The sequence below is a fragment of the Mustela lutreola genome, chromosome 4 (assembly GCF_030435805.1).
Source record: "Mustela lutreola isolate mMusLut2 chromosome 4, mMusLut2.pri, whole genome shotgun sequence".
NCBI classification, from domain to species: Eukaryota; Metazoa; Chordata; class Mammalia; order Carnivora; family Mustelidae; genus Mustela; species Mustela lutreola.
The window spans coordinates 116,693,233-116,714,659 of NC_081293.1; the positions used below are offsets into that span (position 1 = coordinate 116,693,233).

The window sequence follows — 21,427 nt, forward strand, 5'->3', positions numbered from 1 at the left end:
GGCTTTGACACGTACTGACTTATAATGCCAAAGATGGATTAGATGTGTTGGCTCCACGTAGCAATAATTTTCTAAAAACCCAACATTGATTTCTATTTGGTTTCTAAGATTAAATCATTCAAAAATTGTCAAAGTATGAGACTTCAATAACTCCACCTCTTCTCCGGGGATGTAGTTTGTTCTTGGTTGTGAGGGAAGCAACAGAGGATCCCTTTCCAAAATGGCCTTAATCTTTGGCCTTTGATACAAAGGATGCTCTGAAGTCTTCTGTATGGGGAGATAGGACATCCAGACCTTTGGCCACTATCTCTTGGCCTTACTTGAGGCTCAGAAAAATTCTTTACCTCATCCAATATTTCAGATTACTGTTAGGAAATAATGGACTAAACTCTCAGTGATGAAGATCCCAGAAGGGCCAAGTTCAGAATCATTTTACAGGGTTTGAGGAGAGGAAACCAAGGAATTTCATGGTAGAATTAAGAAGAAAGATCTGGTATACGTTGTGGAAAAAGCAACTCCTACAAACTCTAGAATAAGAGCTTTGTTACAAAAATCTGTGCTTCCTGGCTATCCATGCCAAGAATGGTCTCCTAGAATTTATAATAGAACAACATACCCTTAAGAGACCTAAGCACTTAGAATTAACTGAGTCACAGACAAACTCCTACCAAGATACCTAGGCATTATTCTCTCTTCAAAGGCTGTGAGCAAAAGAAATAAGCTCAGTGTTCCCCGCTGCTCCCCGCCTTAGTGTGTTCCCAACTGCAGAGGCAAGTCAATAGAATTAGAAATTTGCCAGACTTAAAGGATGTGGGATTTGACAGCTTGTCATTTTCCCACAGTCTGTAAGGTTCCAAGGGGTCCTGGAGACATGGGTGCCATGTTTCCTTGGCTGATAAATAGCTGAAACTGAGAACACCCAACACCAGCCCTGGCTTCTTGCCCATTCCCACTGGGGAGAACTATTTTTGGACAAATGAAGCAGATAGACTTGCTAAGTGAATGCATACATCTGTTGTTTTCATGTTGAGCTTCCACAGAGAAGAACTATAAGAGAATGTGTCAAAAGGAAGATAATCCTTTGGAGGTCCCTCTCAACCTTTAAGCTGCCCCTGGAATATTATTTTATCCTGTGAAAGATGAAACTTGCCAAAAGTTAAATAAAACCTGTCAGATTGTCTAAAGGCAAACAAAAAGACAGGAAAAATAAACATCAAATCCCACTTTCCCACAAGAGTAGTTTATGCTCCTTTTGCTTCTTAAATCTAAGTGGCCAGTCTGTTTTGATCTTTCTGTCATGCAGTGTACCTGGGCTTTGCTTATCATGCCTCACCTGACATTAGCTGAGTACCTGTGGCACATCATCTCACAGGAGCTATGATTTTCTATGACTTCTAATTACCCTATTAACTTCCAGTTAAATTTTGCATATGGTATCTCCTCATCCCAAAGCCTTCAACATGTGGAAGATGGTGAGGTTGTGTTCTCAGGTCGTAAATGGCAGACAAGATTATTCCAGGCCTTTTCAGTTCGTCTGCTGAGAGACAAAAGCCAACCTGACCTGACCGTCAAGTGCTCTGGGAGTACACAATTTCTTTCTATCTTCCAATAAGCCTGTGAGATAGGTTAAGAGTTATTTTCATTCTCTTATAGGTGAGGAAACTTGAGGTTGACTAACTTTCTCGAGGTCACAGACACAACTTCAGGCCCTCTGAGTTTTCTTACAAAGGAGTAACCTCCCTTGATTACATCATTTCTTATTCCATTATGCCCCCAAGTGGGAGATCAAAGTAGCACTGATGGCTCCTGAACTCATTATTTCCATGAGATCTTTAAGTGGAAGAGTTCACAGGAGGACAGCATGACTTTGTCCTTGGAGTAAAAGTTCTGAGTTGCCATTTTCTTGGGAAAGAATGAGAAAGAGAACAAGTGGAGTGGCTGGCTGTGCAAGAGGAACCTATCAACACTTTCAGGCGGATTACTGTAACTTAAGTAATTTTTCTCAGGCTTTCCTGTCCCAGAGAAGCCCCTAGAGGAGCGCCCCTGGGCACCCATTTTATTTTACTTATCTTAGAAAAATGGAGAAAGTGTAGATTCTGCTAAAGGCCATAAGAGAAATACCTGATTGACTTTTGGTTAGTCTAGTCCTGGCTTATTTTTATTTTAGAGATAAAGTCTAACACCTGACTGTTCTGGAATTTTTCATATTCTAATTCAAAGATAAATGTGTTTTATTCTTTTCCAGGTCGTCTTTCTAATATACATCCTCTGTGACTGCTTACCCTTTCTGTTCTTTAATTTCCCCACATTTGATCTCTCTTTTTGTACTTGTTGCATTTTACATTTTAAAAAAGTAATTCCCTTGTTTTTACCAAATGCCCAGGGTCTATGCAGCTAGTAAATCATCAAGGTCTACTGACAACCAAAGGTGCACTTCTGAGTAGGTGTCTCCAGAGAAAATATTTATGTAGGGAAATGAACAAGACGATCTATTTCAGTGTGACAAGAATATATTAGAACTCCTATTCAGATTTATTTTCATCTTATTTTATTTTTATATGATATAATATACCATATATAAGATCCATATACTATACATTTGTAAGATAATATATATTTGTTTTTAAATATAAAATAATATATATTTGAATAATTATATGTCTATATAATTTGTAAGTATATTAATGCATTTATTGAAAGTATATTTTAAAATATTTTTACTATGATATGTATCATTTAAAAAATCTGGCAATCATACCATACCACAGAAGAGTGCAAGAGAAGCAGAACACAAAATGGTACTGGGTATTATTTACTGGCTGCTTACTCTGTGCCAGCTACTCTCCAGTTGCTTTGTTTATATTAACTCACTTTATCCTCCCAACAACCCTCTGAAGTAGGTGCCATATTAAGGTACCATGTTATTCCCCTGTTGCAAATGAGATCACTGAGGAATTGAGAGGGTGGGTAATTTATCCAGAGACACAGAACTTCCAAATGGCAGGATATGGGCTGGTGGGCCCCAGACTCTGTGCTCTTAACCATCTTCTTAACTGCAGGTATTAAACAGGGTGTGAGGAAGGACTAGACCTAGCATCCTGACAGCAATCTATGGGAGCTCGTTTTCCTCACTCCTATGCTAAGAGGCATTTTCTTTGGACATTTCCTCATCTTGAACCTCTTCTGCATCTAGATGTTGAGGCCGCAAAAATAAATCAGACATGGATTCCACCCTCAAGAAGCTATAGTCAATGCAGAAGATAAAAGAGTGATATAAATAGCTGTAATACAAGTGTGAAGTGGGAAAGACAAAAACATTAAATGCTATAGGGATTTGGAAGAGGCATTTTCTCCAGAGGAAGGAACCGGGGAAAAGTTTGTGGAGTAAGCCATATTTGAGCTGGCTTGAAGCTAAAGCTTATCTCCCAAATCACCATGTAATTAGGTAAAAAATTGCATCATGAAAGTATCTTTGGAAATGCCTGTTTGGGGCTTTGCACTTTACCCTTTTTGAATCTCCTCCATATTTAAAAGAAGTATGCCTTAGCTAAGTCTTGAGCAGTCTGGTTTCCCCCGCAGGGAGGGTGAGAATAGGAGAGGCATCTCACTAGGAGGTGGGGCTTTACAGGGTTTAGTTTTGGTGGCAATGCCTGGATTCCCCAGCTCAGTGTACCCAGGCCATTGTTACACCCACTTACTCTGATGTCCAGTGGTACCAAGGCTATCTTCAATGGGATATATGATGCCCAAGAAACTAGCTTTGAATCCAGTTTATAACTTAAAATTGTGGAAGTTGTATTTTAGCCTTTGAAACAGCCAAAACCAGTCTTCATAGAAAATGGTTCTGGACAGTAAAAGATTTTCCCAAAATTATCAATAGAAAAAAAAAAACAAAAACAACCCACAAAACTTAGTGGTAGAATGAATCAGAACCTAATGAGGTAACTAGTCAAAAGACAAGTATGCACCACAAGGGGAGTTTTTGGGGGCTGAGAGTGCCACCTGTTGAGGGGGCTTAAATCAGGATTTTGGCAGAAGTACATCTTTGTGATAGTCAGTAAATGTCAGTGAGACTTGGTCTCCTCTACATACCCAATTTAGGAATGTGGTCATTCAGCCTTCCCACACTGTGACTCAGCTCAGGACATACAGAAAAAAAAAAAATGATTTAACTCACTAAGACGTGGAAATTTACTTCAAAATTATTAACCCACAGCAAAACTTGTTGATATGTGGGTTGGGAGCCAAACCTGATAATGTCTGTTTTCTCCCCATCTTCGTTACAAAAGTTTTTGTCTGGGAAGAAGTTTAGTCTGACATGTTCCAAGACAAGAAAATCAACAGCACTAATATATGTCAGAATCTGCATCACTGAGCCAGAAAAGCATAAAATAATCTTATCTGTAGGGGAGAAATGGGATTTCATGACTGATTATGGTGAAACATGACTGCAGACTTAAGTTACTTATGACTTACATGTCTCTAAAGGAAAAGATGAATTATAAAGAAAAGAGAAGTTCTGACTTACTTCTCGGATCTGCAGTGACTTATGCCAAACACAAAGCCCGAGACCAATCTTTATGCCTCAGATTTTCCATGGATGAGAATGCTACCATGAATGTATCATAGACCTTCTAATACGTTTTTATAAGTTATTCTTTAATTTTAAAACCTCTGAGAAAGTTCAACTTCAAAGAATATCAGAGGTTTTAAAAAGACTTGAAGCAGAACTGAGTCAAGCAGTCCAAACATGGACAGATGTAACATGTAACTGTAAGGGTTTTCAGACACTAAGCGCCTTGAATCTCTCTTTAAAGCTCACTTCATCTTTTAATAAATAATTCTTAGCATAAATATTCCTTCTTGTTTTAAATTTTCTCTGGTTCTTTGGACTCTGTCCATTCTCTAAACAGAAAACAATGTTATCCTATCCCTTGTGACCTAAGAATTCCTATATTATTAAAACAGAATTCTTTTTAAAAAAAACACCCAAATTCTTTGTATTCTTGAAGACACAAAGGGTGGACCAATCAACTAATATATATCGAGAACCTACCGAATTATAAATATGATGCTTGTGAAGGAGGTATAAAAATATAGCAGAAAAATTAACAATTCAGGAAACAACAGACGTTGGTAATGTTGTGGAGAAAGTGCAACTCTCTTACACTGTTGGTGAGAATGCAAACTGGTACAGCCATTCAGGCAAAAGTGGAGTTTCCTCAAGAAGTTAATAATATAACTACCCTACAACCCAGCAATTGCACCACTAGGTATTTATCCAAAGGATAAAAATGTAGTAGTTTGAAAGGGCACGTGCACCCCAATGTTTGTAGCAGCAATGACCACAATAGCCAAAATATGTTAGGAGCCCAGATGTCTATTAGCAGATGAATGGATTAAAAAGATATGGTGTGTATATGTGTGTGTGTCTCTCTATATATAATGGAAAATTATATTACTCAGCCATCAAGAAGAATGAAATCTTGCCATTTGTGATGATGTGGATGGAACTAGAGGGTATTATGCTAAGTGAAATAAGTACTCAAAGAAAGACAAATACCATATGATTTCTCACATATGTGGAATTTAAGAAACAAAACAGATGAACATAGTGGAAGGGAAGGAAAAATAAGATGAAAATTGAGAACTCTTAAGAAATAAACTGAGGATTGCTGGAGGGGAGGTGGCGGGGGAAGGATAATTGGGTGTTGGCAGGCATTAAGGAAGGCACTTGATGTAATGAGCATGGGTGTTATATGCAACTAATGAATCACTAAATTCTACCTCTGAAACAAACAAACAAACAAACAAACAAACCTAATAGCGTTCCACACAATACCTCTGAGATACTTCCTGGATTTGTTTTGAAAAACTTGTTAAATCTCCAAGCTGAGATTCAAGACCAATAATTCCATTCCTTCAAAGCCAGAATCCCCTCTGTACCACCACCGGGTGTGCTCTCTATACTTGGTTATCTCCAATGACAGGGACCTCACTGTCTACTGACAAGCTGTCCCCTCCATTTTTTGACAACACTTAGTTGCTAGAGAAGACAGATCTCTACACAAATTAGTTAGCCACAATACAGGAATAAGTCAAGGACTGTAACTGCTGAATCCGTTGAAAAAGACAAGTTCCACATGAGCTGAGAGGAAAAAGGAATCGCTGTTTGTTATGTTGGTCAGGAAGAGACAGTGATTGAGGGTTAAATTACCAAAAATTTTTAGTACTATCTTTTGCCTCCTGTGCTAAATTGCCCCTGGAAATTTTCCCTCTTTTACTAACTTGCAAAAGAAAATAGTGGGCTGACTGGTTCTTTCCAGTCTTCTTTAAGGCTAAAAAAAAAAAAAAAAAGACTGTAAATTAGTATATTCAGTGGGAGGGAAGCCCACTCGTAGTCTTACCAGTGGAGTCATCCTGATGGCCATCAACAGCCCAGGTCTCTCCCTCAGGTCTGAGAGGAAAATGACATATAGTCTGATGGACATCCATTTTTACATATAAACAAGTAATGTCTTACTAGTAACTCACTAGTTACTAAAATCTAATACTTATAACTAAAATTAATGGTCAACTATCACTTACTGAGATCTCCAATTTAGTATTCTAAAAATCTGAGCTGCTTCTCAATGAGCCAAAACCTCTAGAGTGACTGGGCACCTGTTGATAATTTCTAGTTTTTTATAATTTGGGGGAGGGACTTTTATAAGTACAGTATTAGTATAGCTTGAGTTGTTCATGGTTTCCAACTCCTACTCATTTTGACTTAGGATATTTTTACAACTACTATTAGATTTACTTTTGTGGATCTTTTTGTTCTTGTATAATTGCTGGCTTGTAAACTCTTGTTATTTCTTCATGGATTCTTCTCACACAGTTCTTGCTTTTAACTGAAAAATGAAACTTAAGAACTACTAAGGTAAAGGGAAGACGTTCCAATCATTTCTAGGCCTTTGTTAGCCCTAGAAACTTCAGGTGAACATTTTCATATTTCAGGACAATGCTAGAGAATAGATATTATTTTCCCTGATTTAAAAAAGAAGAAACTGAGGGTCAGAAAAATGACGTGACTTGCTAAAGTTTCAGAGCTAATCAGTGGTGGAAATGAAATTAAAACTGATTCCAAAGACTGTGGTCTTTCTGGTATATTAATACCATCAACCCCAGACCCAGAGTGTCTCCCATCGAATTCTCCCCTCCAGATTCCTTTTCCTCCAGTCATTTGGCTAATATAACTCTAATAATTGTTAAACACCTGGGTAAAATCTCATTAGCACTAAATTCAGGAAAACCAAATTCTGTTAACAGGAATTTGATTCCAAAGACTGTGGTCTTTCTGGTATATTAATACCATCAACCCCAGACCCAGAGTGTCTCCCATCGAATTCTCCCCTCCAGATTCCTTTTCCTCCAGTCATTTGGCTAATATAACTCTAATAATTGTTAAACACCTGGGTAAAATCTCATTAGCACTAAATTCTGATTCCAAAGACTGTGGTCTTTCTGGTATATTAATACCATCAACCCCAGACCCAGAGTGTCTCCCATCGAATTCTCCCCTCCAGATTCCTTTTCCTCCAGTCATTTGGCTAATATAACTCTAATAATTGTTAAACACCTGGGTAAAATCTCATTAGCACTAAATTCAGGAAAACCAAATTCTGTTAACAGGAATTTGAATATTGCTAAGCTGTTAAGCTGGTATGTGAATGTTTTTTGTTCAAAAAAAAAAAATGGATGTAATTGCTTTTTTATTTTCCTCAACATGATGTAACATATCTCTATTTCAGGGACTGAAATGCATACTAAGTAAACTGCTATGGGTAAGGTAGCTCCAGATATACACAACATACAAATAAAGACTAAGAGGAAAAAAACCCTCTGACTTTGGAATTTCTTGCAGGCATTCTGCAAGGGCTCACTGATCTTAGAACATTTGGATGTCTCTTATTGCCCTCAGCTGACAGATGAGATTATTAAAGCATTGGCCATTTACTGCATTTGCCTCACATCTCTCAGTGTTGCTGGCTGTCCAAAGGTACGTGCAGGAGTCAGAGCTCAGACAGGTCCAGCTGAAGCACAAAGAACCCAGGCAGGGCAGTAGGCAGGGGTTAAACACATCAAAGAACACGTTTACTTTGTTATGCCTGAGGTATTCGTTACATTTTTTTTTTCCTTTCTCCAAACTGGAGATAGCTTTATGATTTCATTTGTTTCAAAGTAGAATTTTCAAAAAGTTAAAAACAATTCTCACTCAAATATGAAAATGTGTCAAAGGTTTATTTAATTCATTAATGAGAGAACCAGCAAAATGGTAAAATAAGTTCATAGAGCATTTGATCAAACCGAGTAGTTGTAGGAACTGAAGAAAAAGGATGCTGGAATATGATTGTTGGGTAGATCTAAAATTGGTTAATGTCCTCTAAGGTACTAAGCCCATAACCTAGAAGTTGTAGTTTCTACCAGATAGAAATAATTTACATTTTTCCTGGACAAAAATGTAACAGGTTACAACAGGTAACTTCACTGAGTTTTGGCCCTAGTTGACAGTCATTAGTACGGCATAATTCCTTATAAAATTCCTCTGGTAGGCCTGTTAAACAATGTTCCAGTATGACACTGAAAAGACATGTAATCATCTTTTGTCTTATTTCCAGTGCTTGATAATTTTTCTGACATCTGCTTATGAAATAAATACATACTTATTATAAAATATTTGGACTACACATACAAACAAAGAGGAGAAAGTAAAATCTGTTGTCATACTACCATCCAGACATAACCATTATTGGCATTTTATATTTAGTCTTCTAGAATATTTTTCTATGTACACAGAGATTAGATATAGAAGATTTATGTTTTGTCCTTTTTTCTTTTGGAATAGAATCCCCCTTTCCAAAATACATAGTAGCCTACTTTTTTTTCTCTTAAAACACTATGGACATATTTCCATGTCAAGAAATAGAGATCTCTGATTCTGGCTCTAAATGGCAGATAGAATATACACATATAGGTTTTTTTCCAGATTACACATATAATTTTGTTCCCTCTTGAAACCCTACAGAACTGCAGAAGAAGGGTAGGAGCCCCTGTTGATAGGATAAACAGGAGAGAAGACTAGAGTAAGAAAATTTTTGACGTTTGAAAATAGATCGACTAATTTAACAGACCAGAGACTGCTTTGAATTCTAAGCCAACAGTAGAGAGGTGGGGGGAAAATTGATTTATACAATGGTCTTCAAATTTGGTAGCACTGTTTACCCCTGGAACTGGATTAAGAGGGTGGCTAAAATGAGGAAGACTGGGTTAAAAGTTCTTGAGAAATACAGACAGATCCTTGGATTTCCTTCCCTACTTCACACCCCTGGGCCCTGCCCTTCCCTACCTTCACCAGAAGGTTGGGTATTTATTTCCTAGATTCTCAACCCTGGCATTACTGATATTTTGGATGAGATAATTCATCGTGGGGGTTATTTGGTGCCCTGTAGAATGTTTAAGAGCATCCTTACCCTCTCCCCAGTATGTATCCATAACACCTGGTCCCCCACACCGCCTTACCGACAATGAGAAATATCTCCAGATATTGCCAAATGTCCTGGGTGGTGGTGGTGGTGGGGAACCAAATGCTCTACTACTGGTTCTAAAGATAGTAAAAACCAAGTGTTGCTGGGAGGAACCTGGGTGGCTCAGTTGATTAAGTGTCCAAGTCTTGGTTTTGGCCTAGGTCACCATGATCTTATGGTGACTCAGTGGGGGTCTGATTGAGGATTCTCTCGCACTGTTCCTCCCCCCACTCATGCATGTGCCCATTCTCTCTCTCAGATGAATGAATAAATCTTAAAAAACAGAACTAAACTAAACTAAACTGAAAACAGAGGGTTGCTGGGCTGGGAGAGATACTATGTATAATTGAGAGTTTGAGTACAAAAGTGAAAATAGGAATTATGTGACCGAATGTTGAATGCAGAGACGCTCAAGTACTCTTCCAACACAGCACCTAGAATGTGGCTGCCAGATCTTTCCCTCCAGGCAGGAGACTGAAAGCCTCTTTTCTGAAGACTGACTAGCACAGGATGAAAGACAGAAAAATATTGACATTTGGGGGTTTATCAACTAATAATCCATCTAACCATTGGAGTTTGGGTAGAGAAGACCTACATCATGCGCTCAGACCTTCTAATCAGTGTTTAGCCCTTTTGCTATTGATAAATGGCAGACAATCAAGGATCACCAGACATAACAGAAAAGCCTCTGAAGTAGAACAAATTAGTAGAAAAAACTTGGAGGAAGAAAAATATGCAGAGGGAAGAAAATGAAAAAATCTTTAAAATATCCTCAGAAATTACTAGATCATGAACAACCGTGTTGTCTTCTGTTGTGCACACTGATGGGCTTCTTTTTAGTAAAGCATCAGACTCTCAAGATGGCCTACAGTCTAGCTTGTCTGAAACTTCAGCTTCTCTGCTGTTCAGTTTAGTGCAGTGAGTGGGTGAAGAGAGTGAAGCAAGAACCTCCTAATCCATAGTTATTTGTGCTGTAGTAAGAAACAGGAGGAGATGGGGGAAAAGATGTGGTAAATTGTGACCAAATTAATCTAGAAAGTTCACAGCAAAATTTTTGTTTAATAATGCACTTGTTTAGAACTAGGGAAACCTGGGGCACCTGTGGGGCTCAGTCGGTTAAGTGTCTGCCTTCAGCTCAGGTCATGATCTCAGGCTCCTCTCCCTCTGCCTGCCTTCCCCCACTGCTTGTGCTCTTTCTCTTCTCTTGCTCTCTCTGTCAAATAAATAAATAAAATCTTAAAAAAAAAAAAAAAAAAAAAGAACTAGAGAAACCAAGTGTCTTTCTGGTCCACATCATCTGGTTCTAGAAGTGGGTCAAAGAAATAAGTACACAGACATGTAAACACATGGACAGCACATGGTTGCCTGGGAATTACCCTGGCCATAAAGCAGGCACAGATGCAGAATGGGCTTTTTAGTGGCTCTACTAATTAGGGGGAAAAGTAGGAGAATGAGAGAAATAAGGACTCCAGTGACTTGGGGCAGAGGATTTTTTGTTTGATTTTGGGTGTTTTGTTTTGTTTCTTGCTTTTTGGTAATGAGAAGCTCCTTCTATAAACTGTCTTGCAGCCTAGAAACTAAGGAGGATGTTACACAAATAAGATATTATCAAATGAATAATGATTTATATCAAAGATCCAGGATAAAAAAATGGAAGGGGAATAGATTATTCCAGAACCTCAATGTAAGAGAGAAGAAGGGTTTAACTTTACTATCTCTGTGAGTCAAGTATGTATCCTAACTCAGAAGATGTGGTTGGAATAGTCCTCATGGGGAAAAATCATAAGGCTGTGGGTCCAGTTTAACATATTTTACTTACATTGCTTTTTAAAAATTAAATCTTATTTTACTTTAAATTCCAATATAGTTGACACATAGTATTATATTTTCACCTACTTTGGTTTTGGTGAGCCACAAAAGACACTGGTGTCTGGTTCATCATCCTAGGCTAGGTCTCTCAAAAGCCGAGGAGTCAATCTCGAATGGTCACCTTATCCATCTCCTGGAAGGCCAGCTTTTCCTTGCAACCAGCTCACCTCCAAGTTCAGTACGTATATTATGACCCCACCTTACCTAGCACTAAAATGGGAATAACACTCTCTGCTCAGTAGGACTATTAGGACCTTGTTTCTGGGAGTTAAGAATTTAGCCAGTCACCTCCAGTTCGAGTTCCAAGGCCCAACAATATCAGTTCAGTCATTGAACATCTTGCGCTTCTGATCTGTGGGAAACGTCAGGCTCCTTTTTCACTCCTTCAGAATCAATAAAACCTAGCTCCCTGAACTCTACCTGTCTGGACTTTTCTATCCTCTCACTATCTTTCTTTTTCTCCACAATTCTGAGGGCTTTTTTTCTATGTCTTTTCAATGATACCAGATCCTCAGAGACCAACATAGCATGGCAAGAATGTCTGAAGGCCTTTTTATGAGAATCAGGCACAGTGTTAAACCTTGGTCCTGAGCATGTTCTGAAAACAGGCCATGCTTAGACAATGACAACATCTATTTTTCCAAACTTAGAAAGTTTACATTTCAAACTGAAGGATTTTATGCATAATTCTCTCAGCTTTATATTAAAAACAAGAGCCAAGCCTCATGGCATGTTTTTTAGAATGTTCAAACATTTAAAATGAGAAATTAAAACCAGTTGGAAAAAAATTCCTTTGAGGAAAGTGATCTCTTTGATTCTACAGCAAGTCTCAGTTTAGCTATGAATTCAAAAGCTAGACCCTGAGTAAGTAAAATAATCTAAGAAGTGGAGTGGAATTATCTCTGCAGAGCATCTGAGCAACCTCTCAAGATGTTGGAGCCCTCAGCAGAACTCCTCAGAGTAAGATTCATGTAGTCTCTGTGGAATCTGCTCTTTCTTCCCCTGCCTGCAAACATCTGTCTCACCTACTCACCGGCTTCCAGACTCTCCACACAAATCATCAGAGAGGTTCAGATTCCTTCTCAGAGTAATCTGACCTTGTCTGCAGGATAACTTCAGGGGATATCTATTTTTTATAGCTTTGTAACATGCTATGTTATTAAACCTGTGTTTCTAAAACGATGATGCCTCAGAGTGGATTTGAGTGTAAGGCCAAATCCCATCATGGCAGCATTTCATGAGTTGCTCATATCGGTGTGACAGGTATTACTAAGGAAGTTTTAATGAAGTTACCCATCCAAAGTAGAGAACTCTAAAACGAAAACAACAGCAAGATCACAAAGTCTGTTGGTGCCACCTGAACCATAGTTTTTCGGTTCTGGGAACAGGTAAATCACTAACGTGAGTTACAGGCTCATCACGTGACAAGCTGGCGCGAGTTTTGATTCTGTTTGCTATGGACTGAATTTTTGCCTCCCACCCATTCATACGTTGAAACTCTCATTCTCAGTGTGATAGTCCTGGGAGGTAAGGCTTTGGGAGGTAATTAGGTATACCCCCTAAATACCTAGGAGGTATTAGGTATACCTCCTAGGTATTAGGGTATTACCCTAATAATAATTAGGGTAATTATTATTACCTCAGTAATTATTATTACCTCAGTCATAATAATTGAGGTCATGAGTGTAGAGCCACCATGATGGAATTACTGCCCTTTTAAGTATAGGAAGAAACTAGAGCTATCTCTTTGCCCTGTGAACATACAGTAAGAAAGCAGCCATCTGAAAGCTAAGAAGAGGGTCCTCACCAGACACTCAGTCTGTGGGTAACCCCATCTTGGACTTCTCAGCTTCTAGAACTGTGAGAAACACATGTCTGCTATTTAAACTATCCAGTCTAGGGGCACATGGGTGGCTCAGTGGGTTAAAGCCTCTGTCTTTGGCTCAGGTTTTGATCCCAGGGTCCTGGGATGGAGCCCTGCATTGCATTGGGCTCTCTGCTCAGCAGGGAGCCTGCTTCCACCCCACCCCCTGCTTGCCTCTCTGCCTACTTGTTATTTTTGTCTGTCAAATAAATATCTTAAAACAAAACAAAACAAAACAAAAAACCTATCCAGTCTATGGCATCTTGTTACAGTGGCCAAACTGATTAGTACATTATTCTTCTATGGGATGGAGTTCATTGGAAGAATCAGTACTTCACTTTGGCTGTGTGTTCAGATTACAGACGCAGCAATGGAGGTGTTATCAGCAAAATGCCATTACTTGCATATTTTGGATATTTCTGGTTGTGTCCTGCTTACTGACCAAATGCTTGAGGACCTTCAGAGAGGCTGCAAACAACTTCGAATCCTTAAGATGCAATACTGCAGGTGTATTTCCAAGTAAGTATGGACCTGAATACGAAAAGCTCTGAGAACTACTTTCTGAGCAAACAGAATATGTGACGATGCCATTAGTAACAAAGAGTGGCTTTCAGAGGTTCCCATAACTGGCAAAATGTTTCCATTGAAGCAAAAGTTGGGTAAATAAGCCGTTTAAACAAGTAGAAGGTCTCAAGTGTGTACCCTGTGAGTTTTTAAATATAAAGCAGCTATTTGTTTCTTTGTTTAGTTTTTTCCCTATGATGGAGAGGAAAAATGTGAATGTAGTTTTAACTGACCTGATGAAGTAAACTGTGGAGTGTTCAAAATGAGAATTCTTGACCAATCCCTGAAGGTCTGGTTCCTTCCTGCAGGCGGGAAAAATGAATACTAAGAATTAATATTATCAAAGTATAATGAGTTTAAGCACATATATTTCACAGAGGAGCTTTCTTAAGTAAGCAGGCTGGCATGAACTGAAGTATGAGATCTGCTCACTTGAAGCCTGAGGGAAGAAAAATGGTTTCTGTTCCAAAGCTGTATGTGTTAAAATGAAATGCTGGGGGTGGGGGGTGGGGGGAGCACACAAAAATTATTACTTATAAAACAGGCACTCTCAGTGCCAGGCCTGTTCAGGGGATGGCAGCTGAATGAGAAAAAAAGAAGAGATCTGAAATTTTTTGAAAAGGAGTGGAGACTCAACTCTTCTCAATAGGTCTAGAGATGACTGACACAGATATTATTAACTTCATTGAAAATGGGTACCATGAAATAAGGTCCTGGGAGTCCCTGCCAACCTTGTCATATCATTAAACACACAACTTTGGATAGGATGACAATGAATGAATAACATACTACACAAAGCAGTTTGGCTTCTAATATTCTGACTGCATTTTGACAATTACTTTTTTGGGGAGGTAATATCACTGAACTTCTCATAAGTGGGATTTTAAGTGAAAATTAATGGAGAATTTCTGGCATGAGCCCCTATGAACCTAATTATGGTATGGGATATTAAAACGTGATAAATAATGGCGTTTGGTTAAGAAGACCCAAAATATCTGGTAGTATCCTAATCCTGCCTTTGACTGCTCACTCTGCTTCAAAGTCACTAGATAAAAAATATGTGAAGAAAACAAAACAAGGCAAAGTAAGACTTTACTACTAGCTAGGCTTGGCCAACAAAACCCAATGCAAAACTCTAGTTAACTCTAGTTAACTACAAAACTCTAGCTAACTATGAAAAATTCCTTTCCCCAAGCTAGGACAGCCAGGGTCTTTCTTGTTTTCTACAACCAAGTGTGGCTGTCCCTACCAGCAAGAAGAAAACATGGTCTAGGGCTTGGAGGGGAACTGGCTTTTGTCCATCTCATTGTCTAAAATAGCCAAACCACCTCGGTCTTCCTCATAGGCCCACCCCTGCTAAGCTCCAGTAGGAAAGAGGCCTAATAATCCTTGGATTCTATCTTTGTCTACCAATAAAGAAGGCAGTCCCCACAGTAGAGTGGCTTGGAGAGTCTCAACATTTGCACTAGTAAGGTTCCGAGTACTTGTCTTGACTTCCAGCTTCTAGGACAGGGCACTGTTTTTCAGCCAACGGGCTCCCAAAATACCCGGTCCTGAAAACTCTGGAGAAGTGTTTAGGCCTGGCCAAAGTCAGATTGTTTTGGGGTCAGCTCTAAGGATTATATAGCAGCTTCCTTCTCTGCTTAAATCTTTGGATGAGCCTTTCAAGACTCAAGTACATGACGATGTCTAATCACTTACCTTTCTTGGTTCACTCTAAAAAAGTAGAGTTGTTTGCTCTTACAAGGGCTCATGTGGCTCCCTTAACTGCAGTGGCTCTTTTCTCTGGGTGAAATGGAACATTTGGTAGTCGGAGAGAGGAAATTTTTCTTGTTTGGGAGGAGGTTCAGGGGCTTTGAATCACAAGGTGTTGGACTCCCACACATTTGATTCCATTGGAACATGAAAACATTGTATGATGTGGCTCTTAAAAAATCCAATTACAGCCATCAGAAGAAAATTTTCTATGTATAAATTGTCCCATACTCAATGGGCTTTAAAAATATTGTACCAGCTTTGCAAATCAAAGACGCCTGTGATGCTGAACCAGGGGAGCAGCAAATTTTTGGTTGATGAGCAAACTGGCTATAGCTCTTTTGCAAGAGAGCTTCCAGCATGAGATATGCTGTCATTCTACCAGTCCCAGAGCCTGAAGAGATCACAAGAAGTGGTTCCAGAAGCACCATTTGGAGACACAATCTAGGCTCCTTTAATTCAAGGAGGAATAAGTAGCAACTATGATCATAAACATGTCAAGGCTTATCTGACTAGATCTGAAGCAATTGTGTCCAACCAGCCTTTCAATGTATGGCCCTCTGTGGGAAAAACAAGAAAGCATGGAAAGGAAGAAAAGCATAGTGAGAGAGAGGGAGAAAGACCCAAACAATGGTCTGCACAACCCAGGAGGGACGGAACCACAAAGAGGTAAAAGAGATGTTAAGTCAATAATTAGCAAACAATAGAGGGCCCTTTTTGACATTTTTGTGTCCAGAGTCCAAAACTTTCAACTCTGAAGAACAGAGTCTTGGTGGCCTCTAGAGCCCCAAAGAGCAGGACAGAGATTTCTGGAAGGCCTTCTGTAAGCAGCTGCTGGCAGCACGGATTACTAGCCAGCCACCCAGAAAGGTCCATTGTTAGGAAATAAAACTTAACCAGAGTTCTCTTCTCCAGCTCATGGAAAAATCTTTGGGGAAAAAGACCTTTGTGATCTGGAACTACTTAATGTTATTATTAGTATAACAAATAATATTTCTTAACAATTATTTGCTATGCATCATGTCAACCCTATTTTATGTTCACCATCTCATCTAATCCTCATAAATACCCACATTACCATAAAAATGAATAAGAAAAGTGATTTAAGCAGCTTAAATAACTCTCAATGTCAACAAACAAATAAAAGAGCTATACTTTGTACCTCTGTCTTTATCATTACTATGTTGCTCTTTTGCCTTTAGATTAGAGATTTTTTTTTTTTTTTTTTTTTTTTTTAGATTAGAGATTTTTAAGCTTTTTGAAAGCTCTAACATTCAAAGGATTTGAAGAAAGGCAGACATGGGTTCTGTTGCGCTCAGTTTACTTGGATTACTGGTGGTCTTTGTGTTGGCTCCAACATCCCCCCCCCTTTTCTGCCTACTCAAGAAACTAGGAGGAAATGTGTGTGAGGGCAAGGGAATCACCTCGAACCTCCTTTAATTTATAAAACCCAAAAATCACTTACAAAATTCAGTACCTCATTATTATTAAACATTTAATGGGATACTTCACAATGTTTCTGACATATCATTTTGAAAATCATGTTCTATATTAACTCAGATAAACCTGTCTCACCAATTAAAGGAGTAATGAATACTAACCTCTGCAGCACAGATTTGGTTCCCAAAGCATCTCCTACAAGATCCAAGGACCTTAAAGACACTTAGGGCAAGCCAGAGTGCAAGGGAGTCAAAGGATTCCATATGCACGCTAAGAAAGTCAGAACACACAGTAATTCCTAACCATGTATTTTCTTTTCAGCATTTCCTAGCTTCCATATATTGACCATACCGGGACACCAAACTACTTTAAAAGAGAGAAAGAGAGTGTGTGTTCTTTTTGGCAGGAACATTCATTTCTACCTTTTCAAGTTTCTGGATACTGTTCAAAAGTGCATATGTGCAAACACACAGCAAAACAGGATGTTTGAAAAAGAACTCAGAGATATTTGTTGGCAGTGACCATGCTGATCTGTCCTGTTGGCCAGGTCCTGAGTGTTAGGAGTCAGTCCTAAAAGGATGGATGCCAAAGGTCTGAGTAAAGTGGTGAGGGCGGCATGTTCAGGGGCTGTGGATTTTCTAAAAGGTGGAGAAAAAGTGGATTAGGGAGTAGTCTACACTGGCATTCAAATTCTAATAAACCCAGATTTTCCCCAGGGCAGATTCAGATTTTCAGTTTTTTTCCCCACTACCCTTGCTGTGAAACCATACACACTTTAAGATATGCCTTAGAAATACTCTAGACTACAGAAAGCCATCAACCTCCTACTTCCTGGCAGAAGAAGGGAAGGGAAGAAGGGTCTGAGACCTGATCCTCTGCTCCTCTCTGGTCTGTAACCATTATCCCCAATGGTCAGGGGACTCTCGGATGTTTAGTTCCACTGAAGATGACTATGGGTAGAACAAAGAGCAGTGCTTACCACTAAGAGCTAAGGTAAGGGTGGCATGGAGACAAGAAATAAGGGATCAGCACCCCTAACCCTTGTGTTTTTCAAGGGTCAACTGTATTTCAAAAAGGGAGGACATATTTCACAGGAATTTTATCACCTGCTTTTGAGAAAAGGAAGGAGGATCCCTCCCTGCCCCAGCAACAAGGCACTGCCTGCCACTTGAAGTCAGTGAGAAACTGCCACAACCTCAAACTCTTGTTCTTCTCCAATAAACTTTTGTTGAAAACAACCCTCCCCAATTTCCTCCAAAAACATTACAAAAGCTGAGCTTCCCTTTTGGACTTACCTATGGTTTACCATAGATTGCTTGCCCTGAACTGCAATTCCTCTGTTATTCCCAAATAAACTTATTTTTTATCTTAAATAAAACTGCTCTTGCTCTGCTCAAAGTTAACAGCATAAACCATGGAGTACTACCCCCACGGGTAGTGCTCAACATGAAACTCATTTTGATTCTGTCCCACTGCGTTGTAGTTAATGAGCAGTCTTCCCTATTCATTCCCTATTTTTCTTGTCTATATTGAGGATTCCGTATCCCCACCTCTCATGTTTGTTTGTTTTCCCCTCAAACTCCCATTATTTGCCCTAATTATCATCGCATTTACTGGGGCTTGTAGCTTGTAGTATGGCCCATTATTTAAATGTTACTAAATTTAGCATTAAGAGTACTTATCATCCTACAGCTTATCACACCGCTCAAGAACTGTTGCTCTTCTGAGGCCAGTGGTTACATATTCTTTGGTGAATTACTTACAAATCTTTTACTCCCCAAACTCATCAGTTTCCTAAAGGTCAAGACCATTATTGCCTGTAATTGTACTGGTCTTGTCATCAGTGACACTGAATCCTGACCAACAACTGTGAACTACAGTACGCGTGTCCAGAGCTCTGCTATTTGGGAGGCAGGGGGTCAAGAGGTGCTGGGAATAGCAACCTACGAATGCCTCAAACAAACATGCAGAAGAGAGCAAAAAGGACTTCCCTTGGTGTAAACTGCTGAAATTATCTTGTTTTCCTTGTCATTGAAGATGTCAATGAAGAAATGGAATACATCCTTAAATAACTTATTACCTTCTCAAACAAAAGGAAAATAATAAAGTTTAAAATGACAAACAATTAATGCCATGAAACTATGTACTGGAAAATAATTAACTCCATGATCAACTTCCTATAGAATTCAGAGGAGGAAGGAATTGGGGTTGGGTCTTTACAAGAGGCTGGACTGGTTTGAAGTTTTGAAAGACTGATTGAGTTTAAATAGGCAGACATGGGGTGAAGGGTAACTAATGATGAAGCTCTGTTGCCTAGGGTAGTGTTTTATATTTGAAACTGATGGTGCAAATATTTTATTCTTCAGGTTCCCTCAACACTTGGTATTATGTTGCAGTAAGTACTCAAGGGAAAACAATCTCATGGAAAACACCCTCAAAAACATGGCAATCTCAATTCCATAGAATTGGAAAGCGAGAATAATCTTCAGAAGAAAATGGGGGAGAGCTAAAGATATAACACTATTATAACTGCGTAATGATGTCCTACTTAGAGGACATATAAAGATCATATAAGAAGTTTCAAATGTAGGACCACACTTAAAAAAAATTAAAACATTAACAATGCAAAACTTCATCTTTGACCATAAACTTATCATTTCCAAATTTGAGAATAAGTACTTCTCTAAAGAGAAGACACCTGTTTGTCAAGTTTTAGTGCATAGGATGGGTGGCTCAGAACTAGAAATTTATATAATTTGCTTTTACTCATATGGTTCTTTAAACGTGTGGTTTTTTTGTTTTGTTTTTAGTTTTTGTGTTATGTGATGGCAATTATATATGCCAAAAGCAATGTGGGAAGAGATGGAATTAGCAATGCTATGGTTGTCTCCCTTTTGAGTTTGGTTATAATTTAATACATCTGAAATTTGGTTCAAATGAAATAGCATTTTAAACAACTGATGCATCTCAGCCTTTTCCAATTTCATTGTGCTGCCTGAACTCATATAGCCGTTGAGCACAAATTTAACTCAAAGCACTTGGTAATACCATCTTCTATATCAATGACTATTTCCAGAAGTTTGCAATTAATATAACTCAATGTAAGATATGGTAATAGTCAATTACTCATTTTTTTTTAAAGTACTGATCTCAACATTCAAACCAACTTCCTAGAAAAATGGCACTGTTCAACCCTTGAAAAGGCACTTTCAAGTTAGATATACTGTTTTTTTTCTGAGGCCGTGATACTGTGATTTTATGAGAAATATATTTTGGTCATTTAGATGACCAATATATATTTAGTCTTCCTTCATGGATTTCAGCTCACATCTCCCAAAACCCTTGAAATTTCCTGGTCAATAAGAGCAATGAGAGCATCTTTGTCATAATATTTCATCTTGTCATAATTTCCGGTCTTGTACCCCATTCCTGAAATCAGTTTAGAGCCATAAAGGTTAAATAGGTGCCTTGTTACTTATAACAAACTCCTTCCCACCACAATTGGGTTTATGTTAATGAAGTGACTTTTGGAAAGCACCTTCAGATGGAAGTTGGTTGCTAGGGAAACCAACCATAAACAGAGGGGTAGAACTTTCAGTCTCTCCCTCTGATTTCCTGGGAGGGGAGGTTAAATCAATCACCAATGGGCAATGATTTCATCAAACATGTTCATATAATGAAGCCTCCATAAACTCTTAACGGGGACAGGGTTTGGACAGCTTCTGGTTGGTTCATGTGCATAGATTTGGGGAGTGGTGCATCTGGAGAGGGCATACCCTTTCCCCACACCCTGTCCTATATATCTCTTCCATCTGGCTATCCCTGAGTTACACCTTTTATAATATGTTCCAGTAAGCAAAATGTTTCTCTGAGTTCTGTGACCAACTCTAGCAAATTACTCAAACCCAAGAAGGGAGGGGTTTGGGGGGCGGAGGTGTTGGAACTTCTGCTCTATAGCTGGTCAGTCAGACGCCTGAGCACCAACCTGGACGCGACTGGTATCTAAAGTGGAGGGCAGTCTAGTGAGACCGAGCCTTTAACCAGACCGAGCCTTTAACCTGTGGTATCCGGTGTTGTCTCTGGGTAGGTAGTGTCAGAATTGAGTTGAATCGTAAGACACCCAGCTGCTAAGAAAAACTTGGGGGTGGAAATCCCCCTGCCCCATCTTAAAATGGGCCCAGAACGACTTTTAGATGCTTTTTTTGCTTTCTTCCTTATTTCCTAAGAAAGACAGTAATTGTATTTTTAATCATTTTGGTCACTGACACCTTTGCGAGTTTGATGAAAGTTACAAACCTTCTCCTCAGAAAAATGTATATTAGAAACAAAACTGCATGAATTTTCAGGGACTTCATGGATCTCCCTGAAG

At 39.0% G+C, this 21,427-nt stretch overlaps 1 protein-coding gene across 1 annotated transcript in view; it reads left to right on the forward strand.

Moving 5' to 3' along the window:
* Positions 1-21,427, forward strand: part of FBXL13 (F-box and leucine rich repeat protein 13) — a 248,616-nt gene that overhangs the window by 226,446 nt on the left and 743 nt on the right. Inside the window, exons 19-20 of the mRNA XM_059170911.1 lie at positions 7,907-8,041; positions 13,655-13,818. Of these exons, the coding sequence (XP_059026894.1) occupies positions 7,907-8,041; positions 13,655-13,818 (299 nt within the window). The remainder of the gene's footprint in view (positions 1-7,906; positions 8,042-13,654; positions 13,819-21,427) is intronic.